Genomic DNA, 22,801 nt, shown 5'->3' on the forward strand with positions numbered 1-22,801 from the left:
AAGCAAAATAAGCACTCATGGGATAAGAGGGAAGATAACTGGTTAAGAGATAGGAAACAAAGGGTAGGAATAAATGGTCAGTTTTCAGAATGGAGAGAGGTAAATAGAGGTGTCCCCCAGGGATCTGTACTGGGCCCAGTCCTATTTAACATATTCATAAACGATCTGGAAAAAGGGGTAAACAGTGAGGTGGCAAAATTTCCAGATGATACAAAACTACTCAAGATAGTTAAGTCCCAGGCAGACTGTGAAGCGCTACAAAAGGATCTCACAAAACTGGGTGACTAGGCAACAAAATGGCAGATGAAATTTAATGTTGATAAATGCAAAGTAATGCACACTGGAAAGCATAATCCTAACTATACATATACAATGATGGGGTCTAAATTAGCTGTTACCACTCAAGAAAGAATCTTGGAGTCATTGTGGACAGTTCTCTGAAATCATCCACTCAATGTGCAGCGGCAGTCAAAAAAGCAAACAGAATGTTGGGAATCATCAAGAAAGGGAGAGATACTAAGAAAGAAAATATCATGTTGCCTCTATATAAATCCATGGTACGCCCACACCTGGAATACTGTGTGCAGATGTGGTCACTCCATCTCAAAAAAGATATATTGGAATTGGAAAAGATTCAGAAAAGGGCAACAAAAATGATGAGGGGTATAGAATGGCTTCCGTATGAGGAGAGATTAATAAGACTGGGACTTTTTAGCTTGGAAAAGAGGTGACTACAGGGGGATATGATAGAGGTCTATAAAATCATGAGTGGTATAGAGAAAGTAGATAAGGAAGTGTTATTTACGCCTTCTCATAATACAAGAACAAGGGGCCACCAAATGAAATTAATAGATAGCGGGTTTAAAACGAGCACAAGAAAGTATTTTTTCACACAATGCACTGTCAACCTCTGGAACTCCTTGCCAGAGGGTGTTGTGAAGGCCAATACTATAACGGGATTCAAAAGGGAGCTAAATAGATTCGTGGAAGATAGGTCCATCAATGACTATTAGCCAGGGTGGGCAGGAATGGTATTTCTAGCCTCTGTTTGCTAGAAACTGGAATTGGATGAAAGGGCATGGATCACTTGATGATAACCTGTTCATTCCCTTTGGGGCACCTGCCATTGGCCACTGTCAGAGGGCAGGATACTGGGCTTGATGGACCTTTGGTCTGACCCAGTATGGCCGTTCTTATGTTTCTTATGTGTCAAGTATGCATGTTTTGGTTGATGACATACACCTGGATGATCTGGCAAAAGCAGAAAGTATATGAGAACGTGATACAAGCATCATGCACTTTATCATCCGGAATAGGACAAGGGACCACCATTCAAGAATAGGGAATTCCTGGACTATGCTAAAATATGTGAATTTGAAGCCATAGATACCTATAAACAAAGGAAGTTGATGGATGTGGCGTCCTTAAAGAACTTGCTCCAGAAATTAAATGATGCTAGAGAAAATTCACTTTTAGCCCAACCCAGCTAGGGAACTACGCTGCTACAAAGTGGAAAAATCAATGTGAGAATTTTTTTGTCTAACAGACATACACACACTCATTTACTAGATATGAGAAATAACCAAGGTTCTTCTGTACCTACCTTGGCACACAAAAGAATATCCAGGAAGTCCAGGTGTCTCTTCTTCTGAATCTTTTCAAGTTCTCGCTCGTCTTTGAGGGATTTCTTCCTCTCCTTTATCACTTTATCTGTTTCAGAAAAAGAATAATAAAAATATATATTTCAAGACTCTGGATTCTCTGTTAGCGCTACCAACAGAGTGAAGGACCATCATTCAACATGTGAGGGGTTTCTGGCCCCATCATCCTCCATGTTGATGATGATGGGATTCACTCTGTGGACCATAGGATGCAGGGCAGAAGGGCAAAAGCAGAGGCCTGTTAGAAGGACTCTACTCAGTGCTTTCTTGTATCCGTATGTGGGGAGGAATGGGATTTCTCTCATTCCATTACCCAATTGGCTACACAGTTATTTCTCACTAAATTTGAATTTGCATAATTCGAATGTAGAGGAAGGTAAGTCCTCAAATCCAGCCCAGATAGGTAATGACTGCAAGGTGCAATCAGATGTCCACCTCACATAACACCTTTGATGGCAGCCTTATCAAAGAAGCCAAGGGTCCATGAAGAGTGCACCTCCCTCTCACCTCTAAAAGTGGACACCCCAGAATAGGAGTGAGGCACACTGGCAGAACAATATGTGGGAAGCTTGCACCGCTATACAATGTCTATAGATCAATAGAAGACTTTGTTGCTATACTGAGAGTCATAGAGACCAAGGCAACAATCTGGCTTCTGTTGAAGTCAACTGATCGCTTCTCACTGGCTTCAGCGGGAGTTAGATTTTCTCTAAAGAACTTTTAGCCCTTCCCCCTAAGTTTCAGAGAAAGACAGCGACAAGAACATTGGGAAATACCTGTTTGGAGATGCACCATTTCACAGGCCTTCTGGAAGCGACGTCCATCACGACTGAGCCAATAGATGAAATCAATTTGATATGGGAGGTACCATATCCTGTAATTTATCTGAAAGGTGATTTCAAAGACAGATTTGATGTAGGAATTCTCCCTGAAAGAAAAGTTTATAGAAGGATTTAAATGGCATTTAGCAAAGTATATAACTTTTCTGCCTGTGGTAGAGATGTAACATAGTCACCATTAATCCCAAAGTTGCAATATCCTATACCTAAACAGTGAGTTAGTGGCAGCAATATATCCAGATAACATTGCATAAAGCTCCCAGTTAGAGCTGGGAGAATAACTGATGTTTTGGTTTGAAGGCAGTTCTAAAAAAATAAAATAAAAAAATCAGATTGGGTTGAACTGAAGCCAAAACTTTTCAGTGAATCAAAAAAGTCTATTTTCTAGAGGCGGATTCAAACCAGAGTCTCAGATATCTTAACCACTGGGCTAAAGGTTATAAAGAGCATGGGAGGAGGGGTATCGCAACAGCACCACACCACACCGCCCCCTTCTCCTCCAGCTGTTTTGTGACTATTTGTGTCAAATTCGCAAATAGTTTTGAGTCAACCAAAACTGCATTTTTTGGCAAATAAATTATTTGTCCAAAAAATGTTGCCCAGGTCTACCCCTTGTACTGACCTGTCAATCTGGCAGTTGCTCTCATGACTAAAGGCACATTTTAAGATGCTGTCAAGAGTCATCAAGCTGACATGTCCAAAGAGCTCCACCGACTTCTCCTGAGTGATCAGATGTTCCCATTTATCCTAATGCAGGAAGGAGACGGAAATGAGATGGGACAGAAGTGCTTTGCTAGTTGCTATAGCAACAAGGTGAATGAGGCAATAGCTTTCATTGGACCAACTTCCATGGTGAGAGAGACAAGTTTTTGAACTTACACAGAGCTGTTGATATACCTAACATCACAGGAGAGTGGGTCGTTGACCCCCTCAGGTGGCTGATTGGTATAATGATTGGAGAAAGTAAATAAGGAAGCGTTATTTACTCCTTCTCATAACACAAGAACTAGGGGGTCACCAAATGAAATGAATAGGGAGCAGTTTAAAACAAGCAAAAGGAAGAATTTTTTCACACAACGCCATCAACCTGTGGAGCTCGTTTCCAAGAGACGGTGTGAAGGCCAAGATTATAACAGGATTCAAAAAAGAACTAGATAAGTTCATGAAGGATAGGTCCATCCATGGCTATTAGCCAGGATGGGCAGGGATGGTGTCCCTAGCCTCTGTTTGCCAGAAGCTGGGAATGGGTGACACGGGATGGATCACTTGATGTTCTTCTTATGTTAACCTTACCACCTACCAGCTCCAAGAAAAAGACAGAAGAGAGCTCCCGCACCACCACCACCTTCCCCTCCACTTCCCAGTTAAAGGATCAAGAGAACTAGTATTGCCAGCACTCATGATTTTATTATGAGTATCATGATATTTGGTGTTTCTCTTAAAGCCCCAGCTCCTGGAGTCATGCGAATACATGAAAATCTCAGCTTTCATTTTTAAACAAGAAAGCTTCTAGCCCTCATGACTGCAGAGAAAGGCTTGAAAATGTGACCCAAGTGCCCTTGAAAGAGTTCAGAGACCAGAGGGCAAATAAAAAGAACCCCGTTTACCAATGGCTGGAAGCTAAAGCCAAACAAATTCAGATTAGAACGAAGACACACATTTTTAACAGTGATAGTGATTAACCCTAGGAACAAACTACCAAGGGAAATGGTGCCTTCTCTATCTCTTGATGTCTTCAGATCCAGACCCAGTGCCTTTCTGGAAGAGATGCTTTAGCTAAATACAAATTACAGGGCTTGAGAAATGGGGTGAAATTCTATGGCCTGTTTTCTACAGGAGGTCAGTTTAAGTGATCTAATGGTGCCTTCTGGCCTTGGATTCATTCAAAGATTCACAGCATTTATTATTATTATTGATTGTTGTTTTAATCTCATGAGTTTTAATCCAATGTCATGATTTTGACGGGCTTGAATCCTGCAAGTTAATAGTACCAGGATATAAAATGGCCCTGTGAACTCCTTTCCCACCTCCTGATTACTCCTGAGGGTGAGGTGGGGGGGAATTTAGCAGAGGAGCTGTGACTGGGTGTACCAACCCCGCATTGGTGACACAGGGATTAACAAACTGCTTTGTGTCCAAGAGGCCACGCCCCCTCGCCTTTGCTGGGCACACTCCCAGTGGAGGGAGCATATAAAAGGAAACGGCCCAGTCTGGGCTGGCTGAGGAGGAAAGCGGACATGCACGGCAGGCTTCTGCTGAGAAGCCAACGGGACTACAAACCGCCAAGGCTGAGAAACCTGACTATACCACAGGAGCCCAGTTCACCGTAGGGACTGAAGGGGATGATGCACTGCAACCAGCGGAAGAGATACCAGAGTAAGGACTAAGGGTAGGAAGCGGCTCGGAGGACATGCTTGGGGATATGGATACCTGAACCCTGCAACGGGGTAATGGGTTTTGAAGGGCCTGGTTCAGATCATGGTGGAGTAGGGTGGGCCCGGGTTCCCCTCCCCTCCCTGCACTTGCCACTGGGCCATACCACTGCCAGAGAGGGCAGCTCCTTGGTCTATTGCCGCTAGGCGCTACCGCTGCCAGAGAAGGCAGCCCTCTGGACTCCTGTCACTAGGCACGGCTACATCCAGAAAGAGGGCGACTCCTGAGACTCTCACTACTTATTCCTACTAGAAAAGACACCCTCTTAGGCCTGGTCTACACTACAGGTTTAGGTCGACTTTAGCAGCGTTAAATCGAATTAAGCCTGGACACATCCACACAACGAAGCCCTTTCTTTCGACTTAAAGGGCCCTTTAAACCGGTTTCTTTACACCACCTTCGACGAGGGGATTAGCGATAAAATCGGCCTTTGCGGGTCGGAATTGAGGTAGTGTGGACGGAATTCGACGTTATTGGCCTCCGGGAGCTATCCCACAGTGCTTCATTGTGACCACTCTGGACAGCACTCTCAACTCAGATGCACTGACCAGGTAGACAGGAAAAGACCCGCGAACGTTTGAATTTCATTTCCTGTTTGCCCAGCGTGGAGAGCACAGGTGACCACGCAGAGCTCATCAGCACAGGTAACCGTGATGGAGTCCCAGGATTGCAAAAGAGCTCCAGCATGGACCAAACGGGAGGTACGGGATCTGCTCGCCATATGGGGAGATGAATCAGTGCAAGCTGAACTCCGTAGCAGTAAAAGAAATGGCAAAGTATTAGAAAAGGTCTCCAAGGCCATGAAGGACTGGGGCCATAACAGGGATACACAGCAGTGCCGCATGAAAGTTAAGGAGCTACGGCAAGCCTACCACAAAGCCAGAGAAGCAAATGGAAGGTCCGGGACAGAGCCGCAAACTTGCCGCTTCTACGTGGAGCTGCATGCCATTCTAGGGGGTGCAGCCACCACTACCCCAACCGTGTGCTATGACTCCATCAATGGAGAAACACACAGGGAAGACGGTTCGGGGAACGAGGAAGATGAGGATGGAGGTACTGTAGGTAGCTCACAGCAGCAAGGAAGCGGAGAAACAGGTTTCCCCAACAGCCAGGATATGTTTGTGACCCTGGACCTGGAACCAGTAACCCCCGAACTTGGGACGCTGAGAGTATCCAGGAAAGTACTTTCTCTGAGGACCCCACCTCAGTAGCAACAGCTGCTCACCCTCTAAGGAAGGCAATCAGTGCCCCTCCCAGCGGGGGGCAGGCGTCTGCTGCCATGGATACCGAATCGACATACTCGGGATATTCCCACTACTCAGGTCACTCCAAAAAAGCCCACAGACAAGGGAGTCGGGACAGGCACAAATCGCCACGGAGTAAAGATGGCAGTAGGTCAGAGAAATCAGTCACCATCCAGACGCCTCCCGCGGAACCGCTGCTGGGGAATGATGCCTCTCGGACAGAAGAGGGTCAGGATGACAATTGGGGTGAGACCACAACAGCTATCACAGGCACCTCGGAGCACAGCATCTCCCAGGAGGACATTGCCAGGATCAGTAAGGATCTGGAGGACAGTGTTGGCTTGGATTGCAAACGCTATCTTGGTTTAACAGTGGCTGCTGTCCTTGGACTCCTCGTCTTCCTTACCCCCATTGCCTCCATTCTCTTACCCCAGATCCTGTGGTGGGATGAACTGGAGCCATGTGGCACCGTCTGCGAGGGACTGTTCATCTCTGTGGCTTTTAAACTCCTGATTCTTCTGATTGGGACCTGGGCTCTGTTCTTCCGTCAGTCGAAGGCGGATATACCAAGAGTGTTCGTGTTCCGGGCCCTCCTGTTGGTCCTTATATTCCTGTTTGTTTTTTCCTACTGGCTCTTCTATGACGTCCGCATCTTGGACTCCAAGGACACCAATTACCAGGGGATAGTGCAGTATGCGGTGTCTCTCGTAGATGCTCTCCTCTTCATTCACTATCTAGCCATTGTGCTGCTGGAGCTGAGGCAACTGCAGCCCATGTTCACGGTCAAGGTGGTGCGGTCGACAGATGGAGAGTCGCGATATTATAGCTTGGGGCACCTGAGGTCTGAATCCACTGCAGGTTTCTCTGCAGTTGCCTTTTTAAGTGCTAGTGGACAGTGTGGAGGGACTGCATTGGACACTGCAGTCTATTTGTCTGCGGAACAAGAACAGCACTTGATAGCACATGCCTCCTGCAGCATGGTGCCAGTTGTGTGCCTAATCCCCTGTCCTAAAGAACCCACCTCCAGAGCGAAAGTGACATTGACTCTCCATGTCCTGGTCAGTCTTTGGCACCCCGTCAGTAATGGGGACCATTTGTGATTTGGACATCAGGAACCGAGACCATCAACTTGCTTTTCTCATAAGCTCCCAGATATTGTGTGATAACTTCTGTTTGCTACAGACTTAGTCTGGATTGGAATCGCTGACCTAGAAATGAGACTCAAACTCACATCCAAGCTCCGGAGCCCTCCAGATCTCTTCCTCCAGCACTTCTTGTCATCTGCTGTTCCACTCTTTCCTGCTGCTGAGATCTTTCTCATAAGACCAACTTCTGTAGCAAGCATTGATAGTCCCTAGTAGTAATTAGCCTGCAAATTGTTCACTTGGATTGATTTAATTCAAGCCTTCAAAGAGCTAAGGGCAGATGGGTTCGCTTTACTGTAAGGAAGCTGGAATGACCAGCTGGCCTGTGCTGCTACTGACTGCACCTACGTGTACTAAGCTGGGTGATGCTGTGCAGGTTCAGAGTGCCTGCTGAGCCGTTAATTTTGAGATGTTGTGGATCAACTTCCTGAAACCATCCCTTCGTGTAAATTGCCATCTTTGTGCTTCGTCAGCCTTTCCCCCTAGCCTGGTCGATCAATTGATAATGAAGGCCTTTCACTGCTTAGGCCTGTTTCAGTGCTAGCAGTTGGTTTACTGATGTCATGCTGCAATGAAACTTCCTTTTTAAAATGTAACTTTTCATGCTATTTTATCTGCAATGTGGACTTTTTTATTTATTTATATATTTATTTATTTATATATATATGAAGCTAACCGCATTTGTGGTAGACTCATGAAAACTTTGGGGGGGGGGGATAGCTCAGTGGTTTGAGCATTGGCCTGCTAAACCCAGGGTTGTGAGTTCAATCCTTGAGGGGGCCACTTAGGGATCTGGGGCAAAATCAGTACTTGGTCCTGCTAGTGAAGGCAGGGGGCTGGACTTGATGACCTTTCAAGGTCCCTTCCAGTTCTAGGAGATGGGATATCTCCATTAATTAATTAATTTATTTATTTATTAACTCACCCAAGACCCTCAGGGCACACAGGAGACCTCTGGTGAGTGTACCTTTGTAAATATTTGTGAATATTACACATGGTTTAAAAGCAAGCGTGTTTAATGATTAATTTGCCCTGGCAATCGCGGCCAGTACATCTACTGGAAAAGTCTGTTAACGTGTATGGGGATGGAGCGGAAATCCTCCAGGGACATCTCCAGAAAGCTCTCCTTCATGTACTCCCAAAGCCTTTGCAAAAGGTTTCTGGGGAGGGCTGCCTTATCCTGTCCGCCGTGGTAGGACACTTTACCACGCCAGGCCAGTAGCATGTAGTCTGGAATCATTGCATAACAAAGCATGGCAGCGTATGGTCCCGGTGTTTGCTGGCATGCAGACAATATCCATTCCTTATCTCTCTTTGTTATCCTCAGGAGAGTGATATCATTCACGGTCACCTGGTTGAAATGGGGTGATTTTATTAAGGGGACATTCAGAGGTGCCCGTTCCTGCTCTTCTGAACAGAAATGTTCCCCGCTGTTAACCATGCGGTGGGGGGAGGGGTGAAGTGATCATCCCAGAGAATCGGGTGTGTGTGTGGGGGGGGTGGTTTACTTGGGTTTGTGCCGCACGTTAACCCGGAAACCGCAGCCCCTCCTTTTACATTGAAAACCCATTTTAAATGGCCAACCCAATTCATCCTTGATATGGGAAATGCGCTGCTGTTTGAAACCTTTCCCGCATGTTAAGAAGGTTAAAAAAGCCAAAAGACTGTGGCTTACCATGGCTGCCTGCAAGCCGAAATATGTTGCCTGGGGCACTGTGTGAGTGATCTCTCATACCAAACGGGCAGGCAGAGGAAAAATGCGACCTTGTAATGAAAGAGTGTACCCATTGTTCTCTAAAATGTGTCTTTTTTAACCACCTCTTCCTTCTCCTCCACCAGCTGCAAATGTTTCTCCTTCGCAGAGGCTAGTGAACATTAGAAAGAGAAAATGGAGGACGCGGGACGATATGTTCACGGAGCTCCAGATGTCCTCCCACGCTGATAGAGCACAGCAGAATACGTGGAGGCAGTCAATGTCAGACATGAGAAAAGCACAATATGAACGAGAGGAGAGGTGGCGTGCTGAATGGCGAGATGAAAAGAGCAAGTGGCGGGCTGAAGATGATAGGTGGCGTCAGCTTGCAGACAGACGGCAAGAGTCAATGCTCCGTCTGCTGGAGCATCAAACTGATATGCTCCAGCGTATGGTTGAGCTGCAGGAAAGGCAGCAGGAGCAGAGACCGCCGCTACAGCCCCTGTTTAACCAACAGCCCTCCTCCCCAAGTTCCATAACCTCCTCACCCAGACGCCCAAGAACACGGTGGGGGGGCCTCCGTCCACCCAGTCACTCCACCCCAGATGATCGCCCAAGCATCAGAAGGCTGGCCTTCAATAAGAGTTAAAGTTTTAAAATGCAGTGTGTCCTTTTCCATCCCTCCTCCCTCACCCATCCCAGGCTACCTTGGCAATTATCCCCCTACTTCTGTGAGGAATTAATAAAGAATGCATGAATGTGAAAAAACAATGACTTTATTGCCTCTGCAAGCGGTGCTCGAATTGGGGAGGGGAGGGTGGGGTGGGGTGGTTGGTTTACAGGGAAGTAGAGTGAACCGGGTCGGGGGCGGGGGTTTGGAGGGTTCATCAAGGAGAAACAAACAGAAGTTTCACACAGTAGCCTGGCCAGTCACAAAACTCGTTTTCAAAGCTTCTCTGATGCGCACCGCGCCCTGCTGTGCTCCTCTAACCGCCCTGGTGTCTGGCTGCGCGTAATCAGCGGCCAGGCGAGTTGCCTCAATCTCCCACCCCGCCATAAAGGTCTCCCCCTTACTCTCACAGATATTGTGGAGCGCACAGCAAGCAGCAATAACAATGGGGATATTCTTTTCGCTGAGGTCTGAGCGAGTCAGTAAGCTGCGCCAGCGCGCTTTTAAACGTCCAAATGCACATTCCACCACCATTCGGCACTTGCTCAGCCTGTAGTTGAACAGGTCCTGACTCCTGTCCAGGCTGCCTGTGTACGGCTTCATGAGCCATGGCATTAAGGGGTAGGCTGGGTCCCCAAGAATCACGATAGGCATTTCAACATCCCCAATGGTTACTTTCTGGTCCGGGAAGAAAGTCCCTTCCTCCAGCTTTCGAAACAGACCAGAGTTCCTGAAGACGCGAGCACCTTTTCCGGCCATCCCACGTTGATGTTGGTGAAACGTCCCTTGTGATCCACCAGGGCTTGCAGCAGCATTGAAAAGTACCCCTTGCGGTTTATGTAGTCGGTGGCTTGGTGCTCCGGTGCCAAGATAGGGATATGGGTTCCGTCTATGGCCCCACCACAGTTTGGGAATCCCATTTCAGCAAAACCATCCACTATTGCCTGCACGTTGCCCAGAGTCACTACCCTTGATATCACCAGGTCTTTCATTGCCCTGGCAACTTGGATCACAGCAGCCCCCACCGTAGATTTGCCCACTCCAAATTGATTCCCGACTGACCGGTAGCTGTCTGGCGTTGCAAGCTTCCACAGGGCTATCGCCACTCGCTTCTCAACTGTGAGGGCTGCTCTCATCCTGGTATCCTGGCGTTTCAGGGCAGGGGAAAGCAAGTCACAAAGTTCCATGAAAGTGCCCTTACGCATGCGAAAGTTTCGCAGCCACTGGGAATCATCCCACACCTGCAGCACGATGCGGTCCCACCAGTCTGTGCTTGTTTCCCGGGCCCAGAATCGGCGTTCCACGGCATGAACCTGACCCAATGACACCATGATTTCCACATTGCTGGGGCCTGTGCCTTGTGAGAGGTCTATGTCCATGTCAATTTCCTCATCACTCTCTTCGCCGCGCTGCAATCGCCTCCTCGGCTGGTCTGAGTTTCGCCTTGGCATGTCCTGGCTCTGCATATACTCCAGGACAATGCGCGTGGTGTTCATAGTGCTCATAATTGCCACGGTGATCTGAGCGGGCTCCATGATCCCAGTGCTATGGCGTCTGGTCTGAAAAAAGGCGCGAAACTAGTATCTGACGGACTAGGGGAAGGAGGGCAGGAGGGAGGGCGGGCCGAGTGACGACATGGCGTACAGGTACAGGGAATTAAAATCAAGAACGGTGGCTGTGCATCAGGGAGAAACACAAACAACTGTCACACAGAATGGTCCCCCCAAAGATTAAACTGAAAACCCTGGGTTTAGCAGGCCGTTGATTTGACGGAGGGAGGGGGAAGCAAATGAATACAGAGCAAATCTATTTTTTACATCTTAAGACGACGGTGCAGCGTGACTGATAGCCCTCGGCATCTTTCTGGGTGCTTGGCAGCAAATACTGGGCGCTTGGCAGTTAGTGTATTACGATGGCCTTCAGGCCTATTGCACAATCTGCTGCTCAGGGAAGATTCTGCTAATGTGCGATGATCCAACTTGTAATAGGACGGTTACCAGTCGTAATACACCATCTACTGCCAAAAGGCAAGGGGCTGGTGCAATGCAGCCCTACGGCTGCCAGCCCCACGGCTGCCAGCCCCACAGCTGCCAGCACCCACATCGCCGATGAAGGCTACCAGTCTACTGCACCGTCTACCGCCAAAAGGCAGTTAGCTGCTGCTGCTGTGTAGCAATGCAGTCCCACGTCTGCCGGCACCCAGATGACATATGGTGACGGTGAGCTGAGCGGGCTCCATGCTTGCCGTGGTATGTTGTCTGCACAGGTAACCCAGGTAAAAAGGCGCGAATCTATTGTCTGCCGTTGCTGTGACGGAGGGGGAGGGGCCTGACGACATGTACCCAGAACCTCCCGCGACACTGTTTTGCATCATCCGGGCATTGGGATCTCAACCCAGAATTCCAATGGGCGGCGGAGACTGCGGGAACTGTGGGATAGCTGTGGGATAGCTACCCATAGTGCAATGCTCCGGAAGTCGACGCTAGCCTCGGTACTGTGGACGCGGTCCGCCGACTAGAGCACTTAGAGCATTTTATGTGGGGACACACACAATCGGCTGTATACAACCGATTTCTATAAAACCGGCTTCTATAAATTCGAACTAATTTCGTAGTGTAGACATACCCTGAGATTCCCACTGCCGGGGCACTGCTGCCCTGAAGCCAAGCGGCACGTTGGACCCCCGCTGGCCTCCTGACAAGAGGAGAATGTAGGGCCCAATGGAAGTGAATTGGGGGAGAATGGAAGGGGGAAGAGGAAAAAATGGAGGAGGGCAGAGGGCACATTTATACGGAAGAAGGCAGGAAAAATTATTCATCAGGGGAAACGGGAAAACTAAGGCAAAGGCGAGCAGACAGAAAGGGAAGAGTGAGAATAAAAAACTCAGGTATTAATCAAACAGTTCAAAATAACGGCCACAACAATGACCTGGGCGCTGGAAAACAAGCTTTCCAATGGGAGACCTAAGGAGCTCAACCCACTCAGCTTACCCAAGAGAAGGCTGAGAGGCGACTTAACGCTGTGAATCGGTACTTATGCGTGGGAAAGATATCTGATGGTGTGGGGCTCTTCAGCTTTGCTGATGAAGGCGTAACAAGTACCGGGAGCTGAAAATTGAAGCTAGGTGATTTCCTAAACACTGGAACAGCTTATCCGTGTTGGGTGTGGACTTGCCATCACTTGGAACCTGTGTGTGCAATGGGGTCAAATGGATGTTCGTAGCAGTCCCTTCTGGCTTTGGGATCTGTGAATCTTTGGGTCCCCCGTTCATCTCCTTTCTTCACTGGCCATGGGGAGAACAGGATCGCCTGCATTGCCCTCAACATGCTCATAACACTTGCATCTCTGTGTTAAGAGAATGACTGTAATCAAATCGGATGCTTCAGGGCTTCAGTCATTTGCCTGCTGGGGTAAGGAAGGAATATTTTTCCTGGTGCACAATTGGCTAGATGAATACTGAGGGGTTTTCCCACATTTCTCTGAAACGTCAGAGATTGGCCACCGCTTGGGACAGGACATTGGACAAGGTGGACCAGTGCTCTGAGGTGGTACAGAGAATCCTCTTTCAAGATGCCTGGCTGGTTTGACTCTCTCTTGGGTCATATTGATGGACAGATTTGGAGTTGGGAGGGAATTTTCCCCCAGAGTACATTGGAAGGGGCCTGCGAGGGGGGTTCACATTCGTCTGCAGCATGGAGCCAGTGCACTCCCCTGATCCTGGGTCTGGTTTGACCTATAGACTCAGGGCTGCTCTAACTTGCTTTCAACTGCAACATATCCCAAGGAACTACACTAGCAGCAGGGGACTGCTGGAGCACAGATGCTCTCTGGAAAACCCCCTCTGGTCACCCCCACCTCCATGCTGGGGTTTAAAGAGTGTGTGTTGGGAGGAGGATGTAGGGCTCGCTATATTAGCTCTCTAGTGATTTATACTTGTTCAAAGAGAGTGCAAAGAGGATGTAAAATGTTACCACCATTGTGAGTGAGTGGAGAATTCTGATTTGGTAACGTGTAAATTATGTCATAGCCCTCAAGACAGCAGTGAATCACCCCATATGTCCTTCAAATAGTACATCATGCAGGCATAGAATCCAAGAGAACAGCGAAGAAACGGCAAGAGAAGCTTTGCCTTTAGCATAAAAGTTGAAAAAGAACCAAGTACAGGTGATGACAATAGCAATAGTTCCTACCAGCATCACTTGTGTAGACTTGGTGATCAATGACACATAAGGTTTCAAAACCCCATAGTGAAACCCAGGAGTCAGCAGTTTGCGATGCTGGAACCACTTTCGTCCTTGTAACGTCAGTAATCCTTTCCCTGGAGAAACACAGGCAACAAAGATCAGATGATTTCAGTCACAAGAGAAGGAAGCTGCTCAGAAAAGTGATAAGTATGTTTGGGGGGGGGCGGGGGAAGGAATAATTTAGTTTTTTCTACATTCCTTGCAAAAATATTCAAAATCTTTTGATTTATTTTGAAGAAAAAATGGAAACATAATGGGAAAATGTTTGCTTTTCCAAAACCTTTCTTTGGTTTTTGCAGATTTAGTGTTTTTCCCCATTTCCCCTCCTTTTTTTTTTTTTTTTTTTTTTTTTTTTTTTAGTGAAAAGAGGGGCATGCAGAAAAAAACTGAAAGAAAAGGAGGGAGACAACTAAAACCCCTACAATTACAAAAGGAGTAGGTTTCCAGTTTTGAAAAATGAAATGCTTTTGGTTTGGCGGCATTGTCAAAAATTCAGAAAATTTGAAGAAAACCCACATATATATCCACAAACATTTTCATTTAAGAAAGGCCTTTTTCTCATGGAAAAAAGTTCCAAATTAAAAAATTCAGCCTGTCAACCAATCTGATCATTTCTGTATCAATGCCTTAACCTCGAGTAATTTGGGTCCACGATCAACTAGTATTACTAGCTACGCAGTTCAAGTTTAGGGAATGCTGCGCACCTGGTATTTCTGGCTCAACCGGAAGAAAGTACCAGAATCTAATGAGGTAGTTTCTGCTTGCAAAATCTCCAGCCTGACTTTTTTCAGTGCAAGAGGTTCAGATAAGCAGCATCTGAATGTGTCTCCAAACCAAACCTCCGCGTCTCTCCCCCACCCTCACCCCCACTCATTACATTTTATCCTGTTTGCTAGTTTCAAGGTAAATATCTTACAAAATCTCATTTTACGTCAATATTTATTTCCAAGGTGGAAAGGTAACTGGGTTTGCCCATCACTACCCTATTACAGGCTTTCGCCTGGTACCATTAGCCTATTGTAAGACTGCAGTCACCCTCTTCGTAATAGAGAACGGACATACCTGAGGGGAGCAAGAAGATTCCTTCAGGGTGAGGACAAAGCCTGTGGGTGGAGGGTGGGGGTAAGATACACGACTGGAGCAGACTTCTGTGGTTGACCCTGATACAAGGGCAGGAACTTGGCCTCTTGGGGAGAAACCCTGGGAGGAGCTGATTGTTACAAAGAACTGAAGAAGGGACTGAAGGCAGGAAGGAGTCCAGGGAGGCAGCAGCACGGTGTCTGAGGGAGCAGATCTTGACTGCTTATCCCAGGGTTCCCGGCCTGGAACCCACTGTAGATGGTGGATCTGGGTTCCCCTACTAGCCACTGGGAAGGTGGCTTGAAGCCCCTGACATAAGGGGATCAGGATGATTTAAGGCCCTCGGAAAGGAGTATAGGGAGTGGACATTGAGACTGAGATTTGGGACCGAGGACCAGACGTAAGGACTTCAATTCGTTGGGCTAGTCTACACTAGAGGGGGGGATCGATCTAAGATATGCAACTTCAGCTACGTGAATAGCGTAGCTGAAGTCGACGTATCTTAGATCAATTTACCTCGGGTCCTCACGGCACGGGATCGACGGCTGCGGCTCCCCCATCGATTCCGCTACCGCCTCTCGCTCTGGTGGCATTCCGGAATCGACGGGGAGCGCGTTCGGGGATCGATTTATCGTGTCTAGACGAGACGCGATAAATCGATCCCCGATAGATCGATTACTACCCGCCGATCCGGTGGGTAGTGAAGACATACCTGTCACCCCAGGAGGGGTGTAACCAAACCATGACCTGGCTAGCAGGCTGAGCGGCAGAAGAGGCAGATCGCCTCTGGGCCAGAGTGACTGTCACTAGAGAGGAAACTGCTGCAGCGAATCAGCTCCGTCGAAATAGTTTTAATGTTTAATACACCCTGTAGCTTTTCAAATGGAAATGAATTCAAGAATGCAAGTCTTTAAAATCACAGACAACATAAACACTTCAGACAGCTGCTGACCAAACCATTGAGGCAGTACGGCAAAAGCAGGAAGAGCCAAATTTGGACATGTAATTCCACTCATTTGAACAGCTTCATCCCTTCTCACGCTCTGTTTGTATAGGGCCAGCCCAATGGGGCCCCACGTTTGGTTGGCCCTGCCTTAGGTACTACTTTAGAATCATGGATTGGGGATGAAGTTGCCCCGGGAGGTTCTGTGTATTGAACCAATCTGAAACAGCCGTGCTTGGCAATCATGGAAACACAAGGGCTGATCGTCAGCTGGTGGAGTAGCTTCTCCATATCATTATTGATGGCTAAAAGCAAGAATATACTTACCAATCCATGGGAGCACGTAGTGATAGAAAATATTATCCTTGGGGTCTGCAAAATCGTGATTGGGAGAGAGAAAAACAGCTTTGTGTTAGTGGTTTGGTCCCCACTGATTGATTACATTGGTCATTCATATCCCTAGACAGCCTGTCACCAGACCTATTGTGATGGGTGTGGAGTTGCCTGTAATCTATGGGTTTGTCCAGATGGCGAGCTAGTGTGCAGTACGCTAAGGTGTTCCTAGCATGCCATGCACTAACGGTCCCTCTGGATGATGCAACCGTGTGCTAAAAGTTCCCTTGCACATATTGACCTGCTCTGCACTAAGAACCGTTTTCAGTTTAGTTAATGTGCAGCACGCTAACGCGCTGTAGATTTACAGCCCAGCTTGCCAAGTGCTAACTCACCATCTAGACAAGCCCTTCGAATACTATGGGCGCCATATGTTTGTCTGAGCTTTGTTCAGGGAAACGACCCAGGAAGACAGACAGTAGTCCGCATAAGAGCTCACTAACACACACCTGGGACTCGTAACGGTGGTGATATGCTATCTCCATTCCCCAGGGCTGAATCAGTCTAGGAAGGGGGAGATGGGTTTAGCTGATGGTTAAAGGGGAGAAACTGCCCCCCAGACCTTAGGCTGCCTAGAGTGCCTACCGAGGGCAAGGAAGGTAAGATGAACCTACTTGTGGGCCTTTTGTTGTTTTAGAAACCTTTTCCCTTGTCATACTGTGTTCCTACTATTAGGACTACACAATACTTTGCTTAAGAAGGCTGTTTTGAATCTTCTATTCACTGCTGGCCACTAGATACCAGAGGGAAGAACTGTAGGTCCCGAGTCCAGTAGGATCTGTTAGGATAAGCAGTTTGTACACAGGGTGCTACAGACTAGTACCCTGGTCTAAGAGTGGGAGAATCACAGGATTCTGCCCTAGAGGTGAAGGCTTGAAGCCACCTGAAAGGGGGTTCATTCAGAAGAGAGGACAGAGGTGCTTGAACTGTAACCCGTGTCGTTCCATACATATAGAAGGGAATGTTGCTCCCCCTCTGTGCTTTGTCTCTGGGATATTAAAATAATGGGGGACGGCATATAACAAATAACTCAGCACAATGTGAAGTCTCTGCATGAAGAAGAGACACAGGACTACAATGACCAAGGATCCTGTATGTCTAGAGCTGACTGGGAACATTGTACAGGGCCAGCCTATATCGTTAAAATAAAAGGACCATTTGTACTAACACTGTGACACCTCGTCCCCCGCAACCTTCTCTCCCATCACAGTTCAGAATGGTTTATTGTCTCTGGAGATGCTAAATATGATGATCCTAGCTACTGTGTTCTTTTTATGTAGCCCTATAGAAAATAGACATGCAGTGCGGGAACAGGTGCAGCATGCAAGTGTCCAAGTGTGCAAAAAAACCCACTTTTCTATAACTGTGTAATTTGCCATTTTTGCCGCCTCACTGCTCAACCCTCTATAAACACATACATAAAATCATCCATCCCCACCTGATACCTCCCCTAACTCTCCTAGTGTAACTCCATTGGAGAGGGTGCTTCTGAAATGCTACACTGAGCATCTAGTGGACTTGCCCCTGAATCACAGCAGCAATTGGTGGCAGAGGAGACAGACTGGCTAGCAACACTACCAGAACCAGTCGTAATAAGGCAGAACTCCGAGACGGCGTGTTTGGTTTTACTTTCAGTTTTCTGGCTGTGTTTGGAGTGTAGCAGGGAGAGAAGCATCACAGCCAGGGAGTCAAGTATCGGAGGGGTAGCCGTGTTAGTCTGGATCTGTAAAAAGCAACAAAGAGTCCTGTGGCACCTTATAGACTAACAGACGTATTGGAGCATAAGCTTTCGTGACTGAATACATCTGACGAAGTGGGTATTCACCCACAAAAGCTTATGATCCAATATGGGTGTTAGTCTATAAGGTGCCACAGGACTTTTTATTGCTTTTTACAGCCTGGGAGGACCTTTCAGCCCTCCACATTCCTATCCAAGGGAGGATTTTACGGGATTTTTGGGACACTCAGTAATGTGCAGAGTCATGGTCAGGCTACCAAGAGCCAACCTACCCGCACACTGGAATCCAGACCAGAGAGCAACAAGGAAGATCTGGCCATCCTTGGGGTGGATACTTCATAAGAACATCCTTATTTATTTATTTTGCTGTTTTGTTTTAAGCCAGCCACCAACGTCAGTGTTGCAACACCAATCAAAGGATGAGCCTTAAATCATTGTTTACCTAGGCAAGTGCTGGGCTCAAAGGGTGGCTATACATGTTGGAAGGTGTGGAGTTTATGTCTTGTTGTTTTTATCTTGTATTATCCTGATCCCTTTTTCCTTTGTCCCTTAGCCTCAGCTCCCCGTACCTAATCAACAGTTACTGTTTTATTACCTGGGAATTGTGATAGCTATTTTATTTTTGTGTGTGCTCTGACACTCCTCTTTATGATATCGTGTGTGAAATACATTCTGAAGGGACAAGCTCTCTGTGTTCTCTGCACTAGGAGGGGTTTCGTTGGGTGGAGGCATCAGGCACTCTTATAGGTGAACTCAAGACCCATAACAAATGTTCCCTCTAATTTTTCCCAGGCGTGTGCAGAACGAATTTGGAGGTGATGTGTGGTGGGGGTGGGGCCGAAGGGTTTGGAGTATGGGAGGGGGCTCAGGGCTGGGGCAGAGGGTTGGGGTACGGATGGGGGGGCGGTGAGGGCTCTGGCTCAGGGTGTGGGCTCTTGGGTGGGATCAGGAATGAGGGGGTTCAGAGTATGGGAGGAGGATCAGGGCTGGGGCAGAGGGTTGGGGTGTGGGAGGTCAGGGTTACGCCTGTTGGTGCAGGCTCTGGGGTGATGCTGGGGATGAGGGGCTTGGGGTGCAGGCTGCCCTGGGGTTGCGGTAGGGAGAGAGGACTCCCCCCAGCCCTCTCTCCCCACAGCAGCACCTGGGCTGGGGAGGAGATGTGTCTCTCCCTGTTGTGGCAGCTCCAGGGCTGGGGGAAGGGCATCTTTCTCTGTCACATCCCTGAGCGCCTGCACAGCCCTTGATAGGCTGCTGCGCGGCCGCACAGCTTAGAGGGAACTTAGCCCAAGGAGAAAAGGCAGAAGACTGCAGCCATACATCAGGGCTGAGGTTACACTTGCTTACTCAATTCCTGGCAGGCCTCAGAGCAGAATCACACCTTGGAGGACTTTGATAACAAGTGTGTTGTTCTCATTCAGAGGCAAAATGCACCACCTCTTACCTCCCCTGGCACATACAGCCTTAGCGTAATCAGCATCGTTGAGGGTCACAAACACTACAAATTTCCCAAACCACACGGGGAAGGCACGTGCGTACTTTTTACTCCATTCCAATACCTTGTCCAGATCCTTCCCTCTTCCAGTGAACTGCAACAATGATGGAGGGAAAAGAGGACAGAAGCAATAAGTCAGGCGTTTGCCAAAAATCTCTCTCCTGTAGAGTTCAAGTCAACCTGTCCAGTGTCAGAAGAATGGATAACTATCACAGTGCAAATTCTAAAGTCTGTGATCCATCTGACCATGCTTGTTATGGTGCTATAAGAATCAGTGAATTCCATTATTTAATAATCCGTTGCTGTGAAAGTGAGATGAACAAACATTTAAGCAAGAACAGTACACACACCTTCCTTCCCTACTACTCTCCAGTATTAAGATGCTCCATCTTCCACCCACAAAGTCTCACTTCAAACCTTCCAAAGGGAAAGAAAACAAGTTCTAGCAGGCATCTGGTGTCACTTATACACAAGCGATATCATGGGTAGAACATGGCTGGAAATTTTGTCACAGGATGTTTTCAAAGAACACTGACTTTTCAACCACATTGACTTGGGTTGAGGGTGGGAATTTGCTTAGTTTCTCTCCTTTTTTAAAAGTCTCCTCCCACACTGTCTTGTGCTTCTTACACTTCATCCACACCTCTGCCCTGATAGCTCCGTTAAGCTCCACCGCTCACTCCTGATTCTGTGCCTTCTCTTCTGCCATGCCTGCATTCTTGGCACGAGCACCCAGCTAATGTTCCTTATGTACCATCCTCCTCTTTCTTTCTTAAAACTTCTGAAGTGCCACCTACTCCAGAAGGTGTTATTGCTACAAGGGTCAAACTCAGCTCTGCTTGGTCTCTGTTGCATCAGCTTATGCCATAGGATTTGATCCTGCGTCCTTAAAAGTCGGTGAGGAAAATCATTAGTTTTCACGGCGCAGGGATTATTATTCTACAGCACCGTGTGCTTTTATGGTGCTATAGGAATCAGTGAATATCTAGATTACTAAATACTAGTAATGAAGACCTGTGCTGGTTGGGAACCTGCAATTCTGTTTTATGGGAAAATCTGTGAATTCAAAATTCATCTTTGTTCAGAATCAGAATGAAACACTGAATTTCCAAGTCTCCTGTGAAATGAAATGTTTGTGGGGGGGGGAGAATTATTTGGGGGTCTATTGAAATTTTCCATTTCAATCAAATCAAAACGGTATGTTTCAGTATTGATTTTTTGATTTTATATTTTTACATTTTAGTTGATGCTTATGTTTTGTTGTTCTATTTTACATTTTATTTTTACACATTTACATTATTTTATAAAATAATATAAAAATAAAATGTAAATACACCTCTACCCCTATATAACGCTGTCCTCGGGAGCCAGAAAATCTTACCGTGTTATAGGTGAAACTGCGTTATATCGAATTTGCTTTGATCCACCGGAGTGTGCAGCCCTGCACCCCCCCCCCCCCCCGGAGCGCTGCTTTACTGCGTTATATCCGAATTCGTGTTATATCGGGTCACGTTATATCGGGGTAGAGGTGTATATACAAATAAAATATTTTTAAAAATTCAAAACAAAAAAGCTGTTTTGAAACAAATGCTTCATTTTGATTTTTTTTCCTAGACAAAAAATAGTCGAAATCGATATGTCTATGGGATGTTTAGATTTTGATGAATCAGATTTTGTGATAGATCCATGTTCCATCTGAAAATTTTCAGCCAGCTCTATTCATGACAAAGAGAAGACAAAAGTTACGTGTCTGATATGTGCCTATGCCAAGTCCCCCCATTACCACCCATTTTTACTCAGTTGTACTTTTCCGCTGACTTTTAACTTGAGCGGCTACTGTGATTTCTGAGGCCCCTACATTGTTGATCATAGGTGTCGTAATAGAGATACTCCATACCACCCTGCTTGATAAACTGAAACAAATCTCCCAAAAGGGATAGGTTTCTTGTCCATAGGCGTGTATTTTGGTTTTGTCAGACACAGAAAAATAAGGAAAATAATTTAAACTTCATCATATCTAGGGCCCTGAATTCAGAAAACTTCCAGGTTACTGAAACTTAAGTATGCGCTAAAATGTCTTCCCAATTCCAGACTACAAAAACCCTGTCACTGTAGTGAATCCACTTCCCTAAGAGATATCCCATCTCCTAGAACTGGAAGGGACCTTGAAAGGTCATCGAGTCCAGCCCCCTGCCTTCACTAGCAGGACCAAGTACTGATTTTGCCCCAGATTCCCAAGTGGCCCCCTCAAGGATTGAACTCACAACCCTGGGTTTAGCAGGCCAATGCTCAAACCACTGAGCTATCCCTCCCCCCCGAGGCGGTAGCTCAGTTGATAGAAGAATTCTTCCGTTGGCTTAGCACTGTCTACACCATGGATTAGGTTGTATTAACTATGTTGCTCAGGGGTGTGAATTTTTCACAACCGTAAATGATGTAACTGGATCGACCTAACGTTTTAGTGTGGACCTGCCCTTAGATTTAGAGGTGGCAGGAAAGCAAGGTCGACAGGGGACAGGTAAAAAGCTTTGATGTTATTCCCCCTGTTTTTTCCAAAATTTCCCAAGCAGCGATAGCAATGATTGGAAGCTGGACACGATTTTTTTTTTTAATTTAAAATGTTACTGTGGTTATCTCATGTGTTTGCGTCAACATTTCAAAATCCTGACCAGCTCTAGCCAGAGAGACACTAAGGTCCATATCCACAAAGAAAACGTAGGCATTGCAAGGTTGAGTGGTGCAACACCTAACTCTTAAACCCCTAGCCACCCAGCGAAATCCACAAAAGATGAGTTAAGTGACCAGGCTCCCTCCGATGCATAGGGAGAGACAGCCCCTAAGAATGGGATCCACAAAAGCCACCAGGCTAGGCAGGGAACCACCGTAGTCAGCCAATATCAGATGCGAAGGACAGGGGTGTATTCTAAGCCCCAATATCAGATGCCAAGGAGATGGGTGCATCCTAAACCCCACATCTCTCAGGGAGTTAGGCCCCTCAATCTAGGGTGGAGGGAGGCATGTATTTCTGTGAATCTTTCCTAGAGTCACAGGCCTACGCTACTTCTTCCAAGAATGGTGTTGTTCCACACCTAATTCTACAGAAAATGCCCTGTGGCAGGGGGAGAGAGGAGGAAGCTTCCCTTATAACCTGTAACCCCGTGGTTAGGAAACTCCCTCAGGATGTGGGGGACTGTGGTTCAATCCCCCCCTCTCCCAGATGAGGAGA

At 47.1% G+C, this 22,801-nt stretch overlaps 2 protein-coding genes across 2 annotated transcripts in view; one reads left to right on the forward strand and one right to left on the reverse strand.

The window, feature by feature from the left end:
* The window catches only part of LOC128841462 (cytochrome P450 4B1-like), a 47,651-nt gene that overhangs the window by 19,442 nt on the left and 5,408 nt on the right, over window positions 1-22,801 (reverse strand). Inside the window, exons 2-7 of the mRNA XM_054036487.1 lie at window positions 19,525-19,669; window positions 16,280-16,324; window positions 13,876-14,003; window positions 3,123-3,247; window positions 2,438-2,589; window positions 1,604-1,710 (exon numbers count right to left, since the gene is read on the reverse strand). Of these exons, the coding sequence (XP_053892462.1) occupies window positions 1,604-1,710; window positions 2,438-2,589; window positions 3,123-3,247; window positions 13,876-14,003; window positions 16,280-16,324; window positions 19,525-19,669 (702 nt within the window). The remainder of the gene's footprint in view (window positions 1-1,603; window positions 1,711-2,437; window positions 2,590-3,122; window positions 3,248-13,875; window positions 14,004-16,279; window positions 16,325-19,524; window positions 19,670-22,801) is intronic.
* On the forward strand, window positions 6,114-7,277 carry LOC128841864 (vang-like protein 1). Its single transcript, XM_054037357.1, has one exon. The coding sequence runs from the start codon at window positions 6,213-6,215 to the stop codon at window positions 7,275-7,277; it is 1,065 nt and encodes a 354-aa protein (XP_053893332.1). The 5' UTR covers window positions 6,114-6,212.

This window comes from Malaclemys terrapin, chromosome 8, assembly GCF_027887155.1.
Source record: "Malaclemys terrapin pileata isolate rMalTer1 chromosome 8, rMalTer1.hap1, whole genome shotgun sequence".
Classification (NCBI taxonomy): Eukaryota; Metazoa; Chordata; order Testudines; family Emydidae; genus Malaclemys; species Malaclemys terrapin.

Coding starts and splice junctions, on each gene's coding strand:
- LOC128841864 (XM_054037357.1), top strand. CDS start 6,213: ATGGATACCGAATCGACATACTCGGGATATTCCCACTACTCAGGTCAC.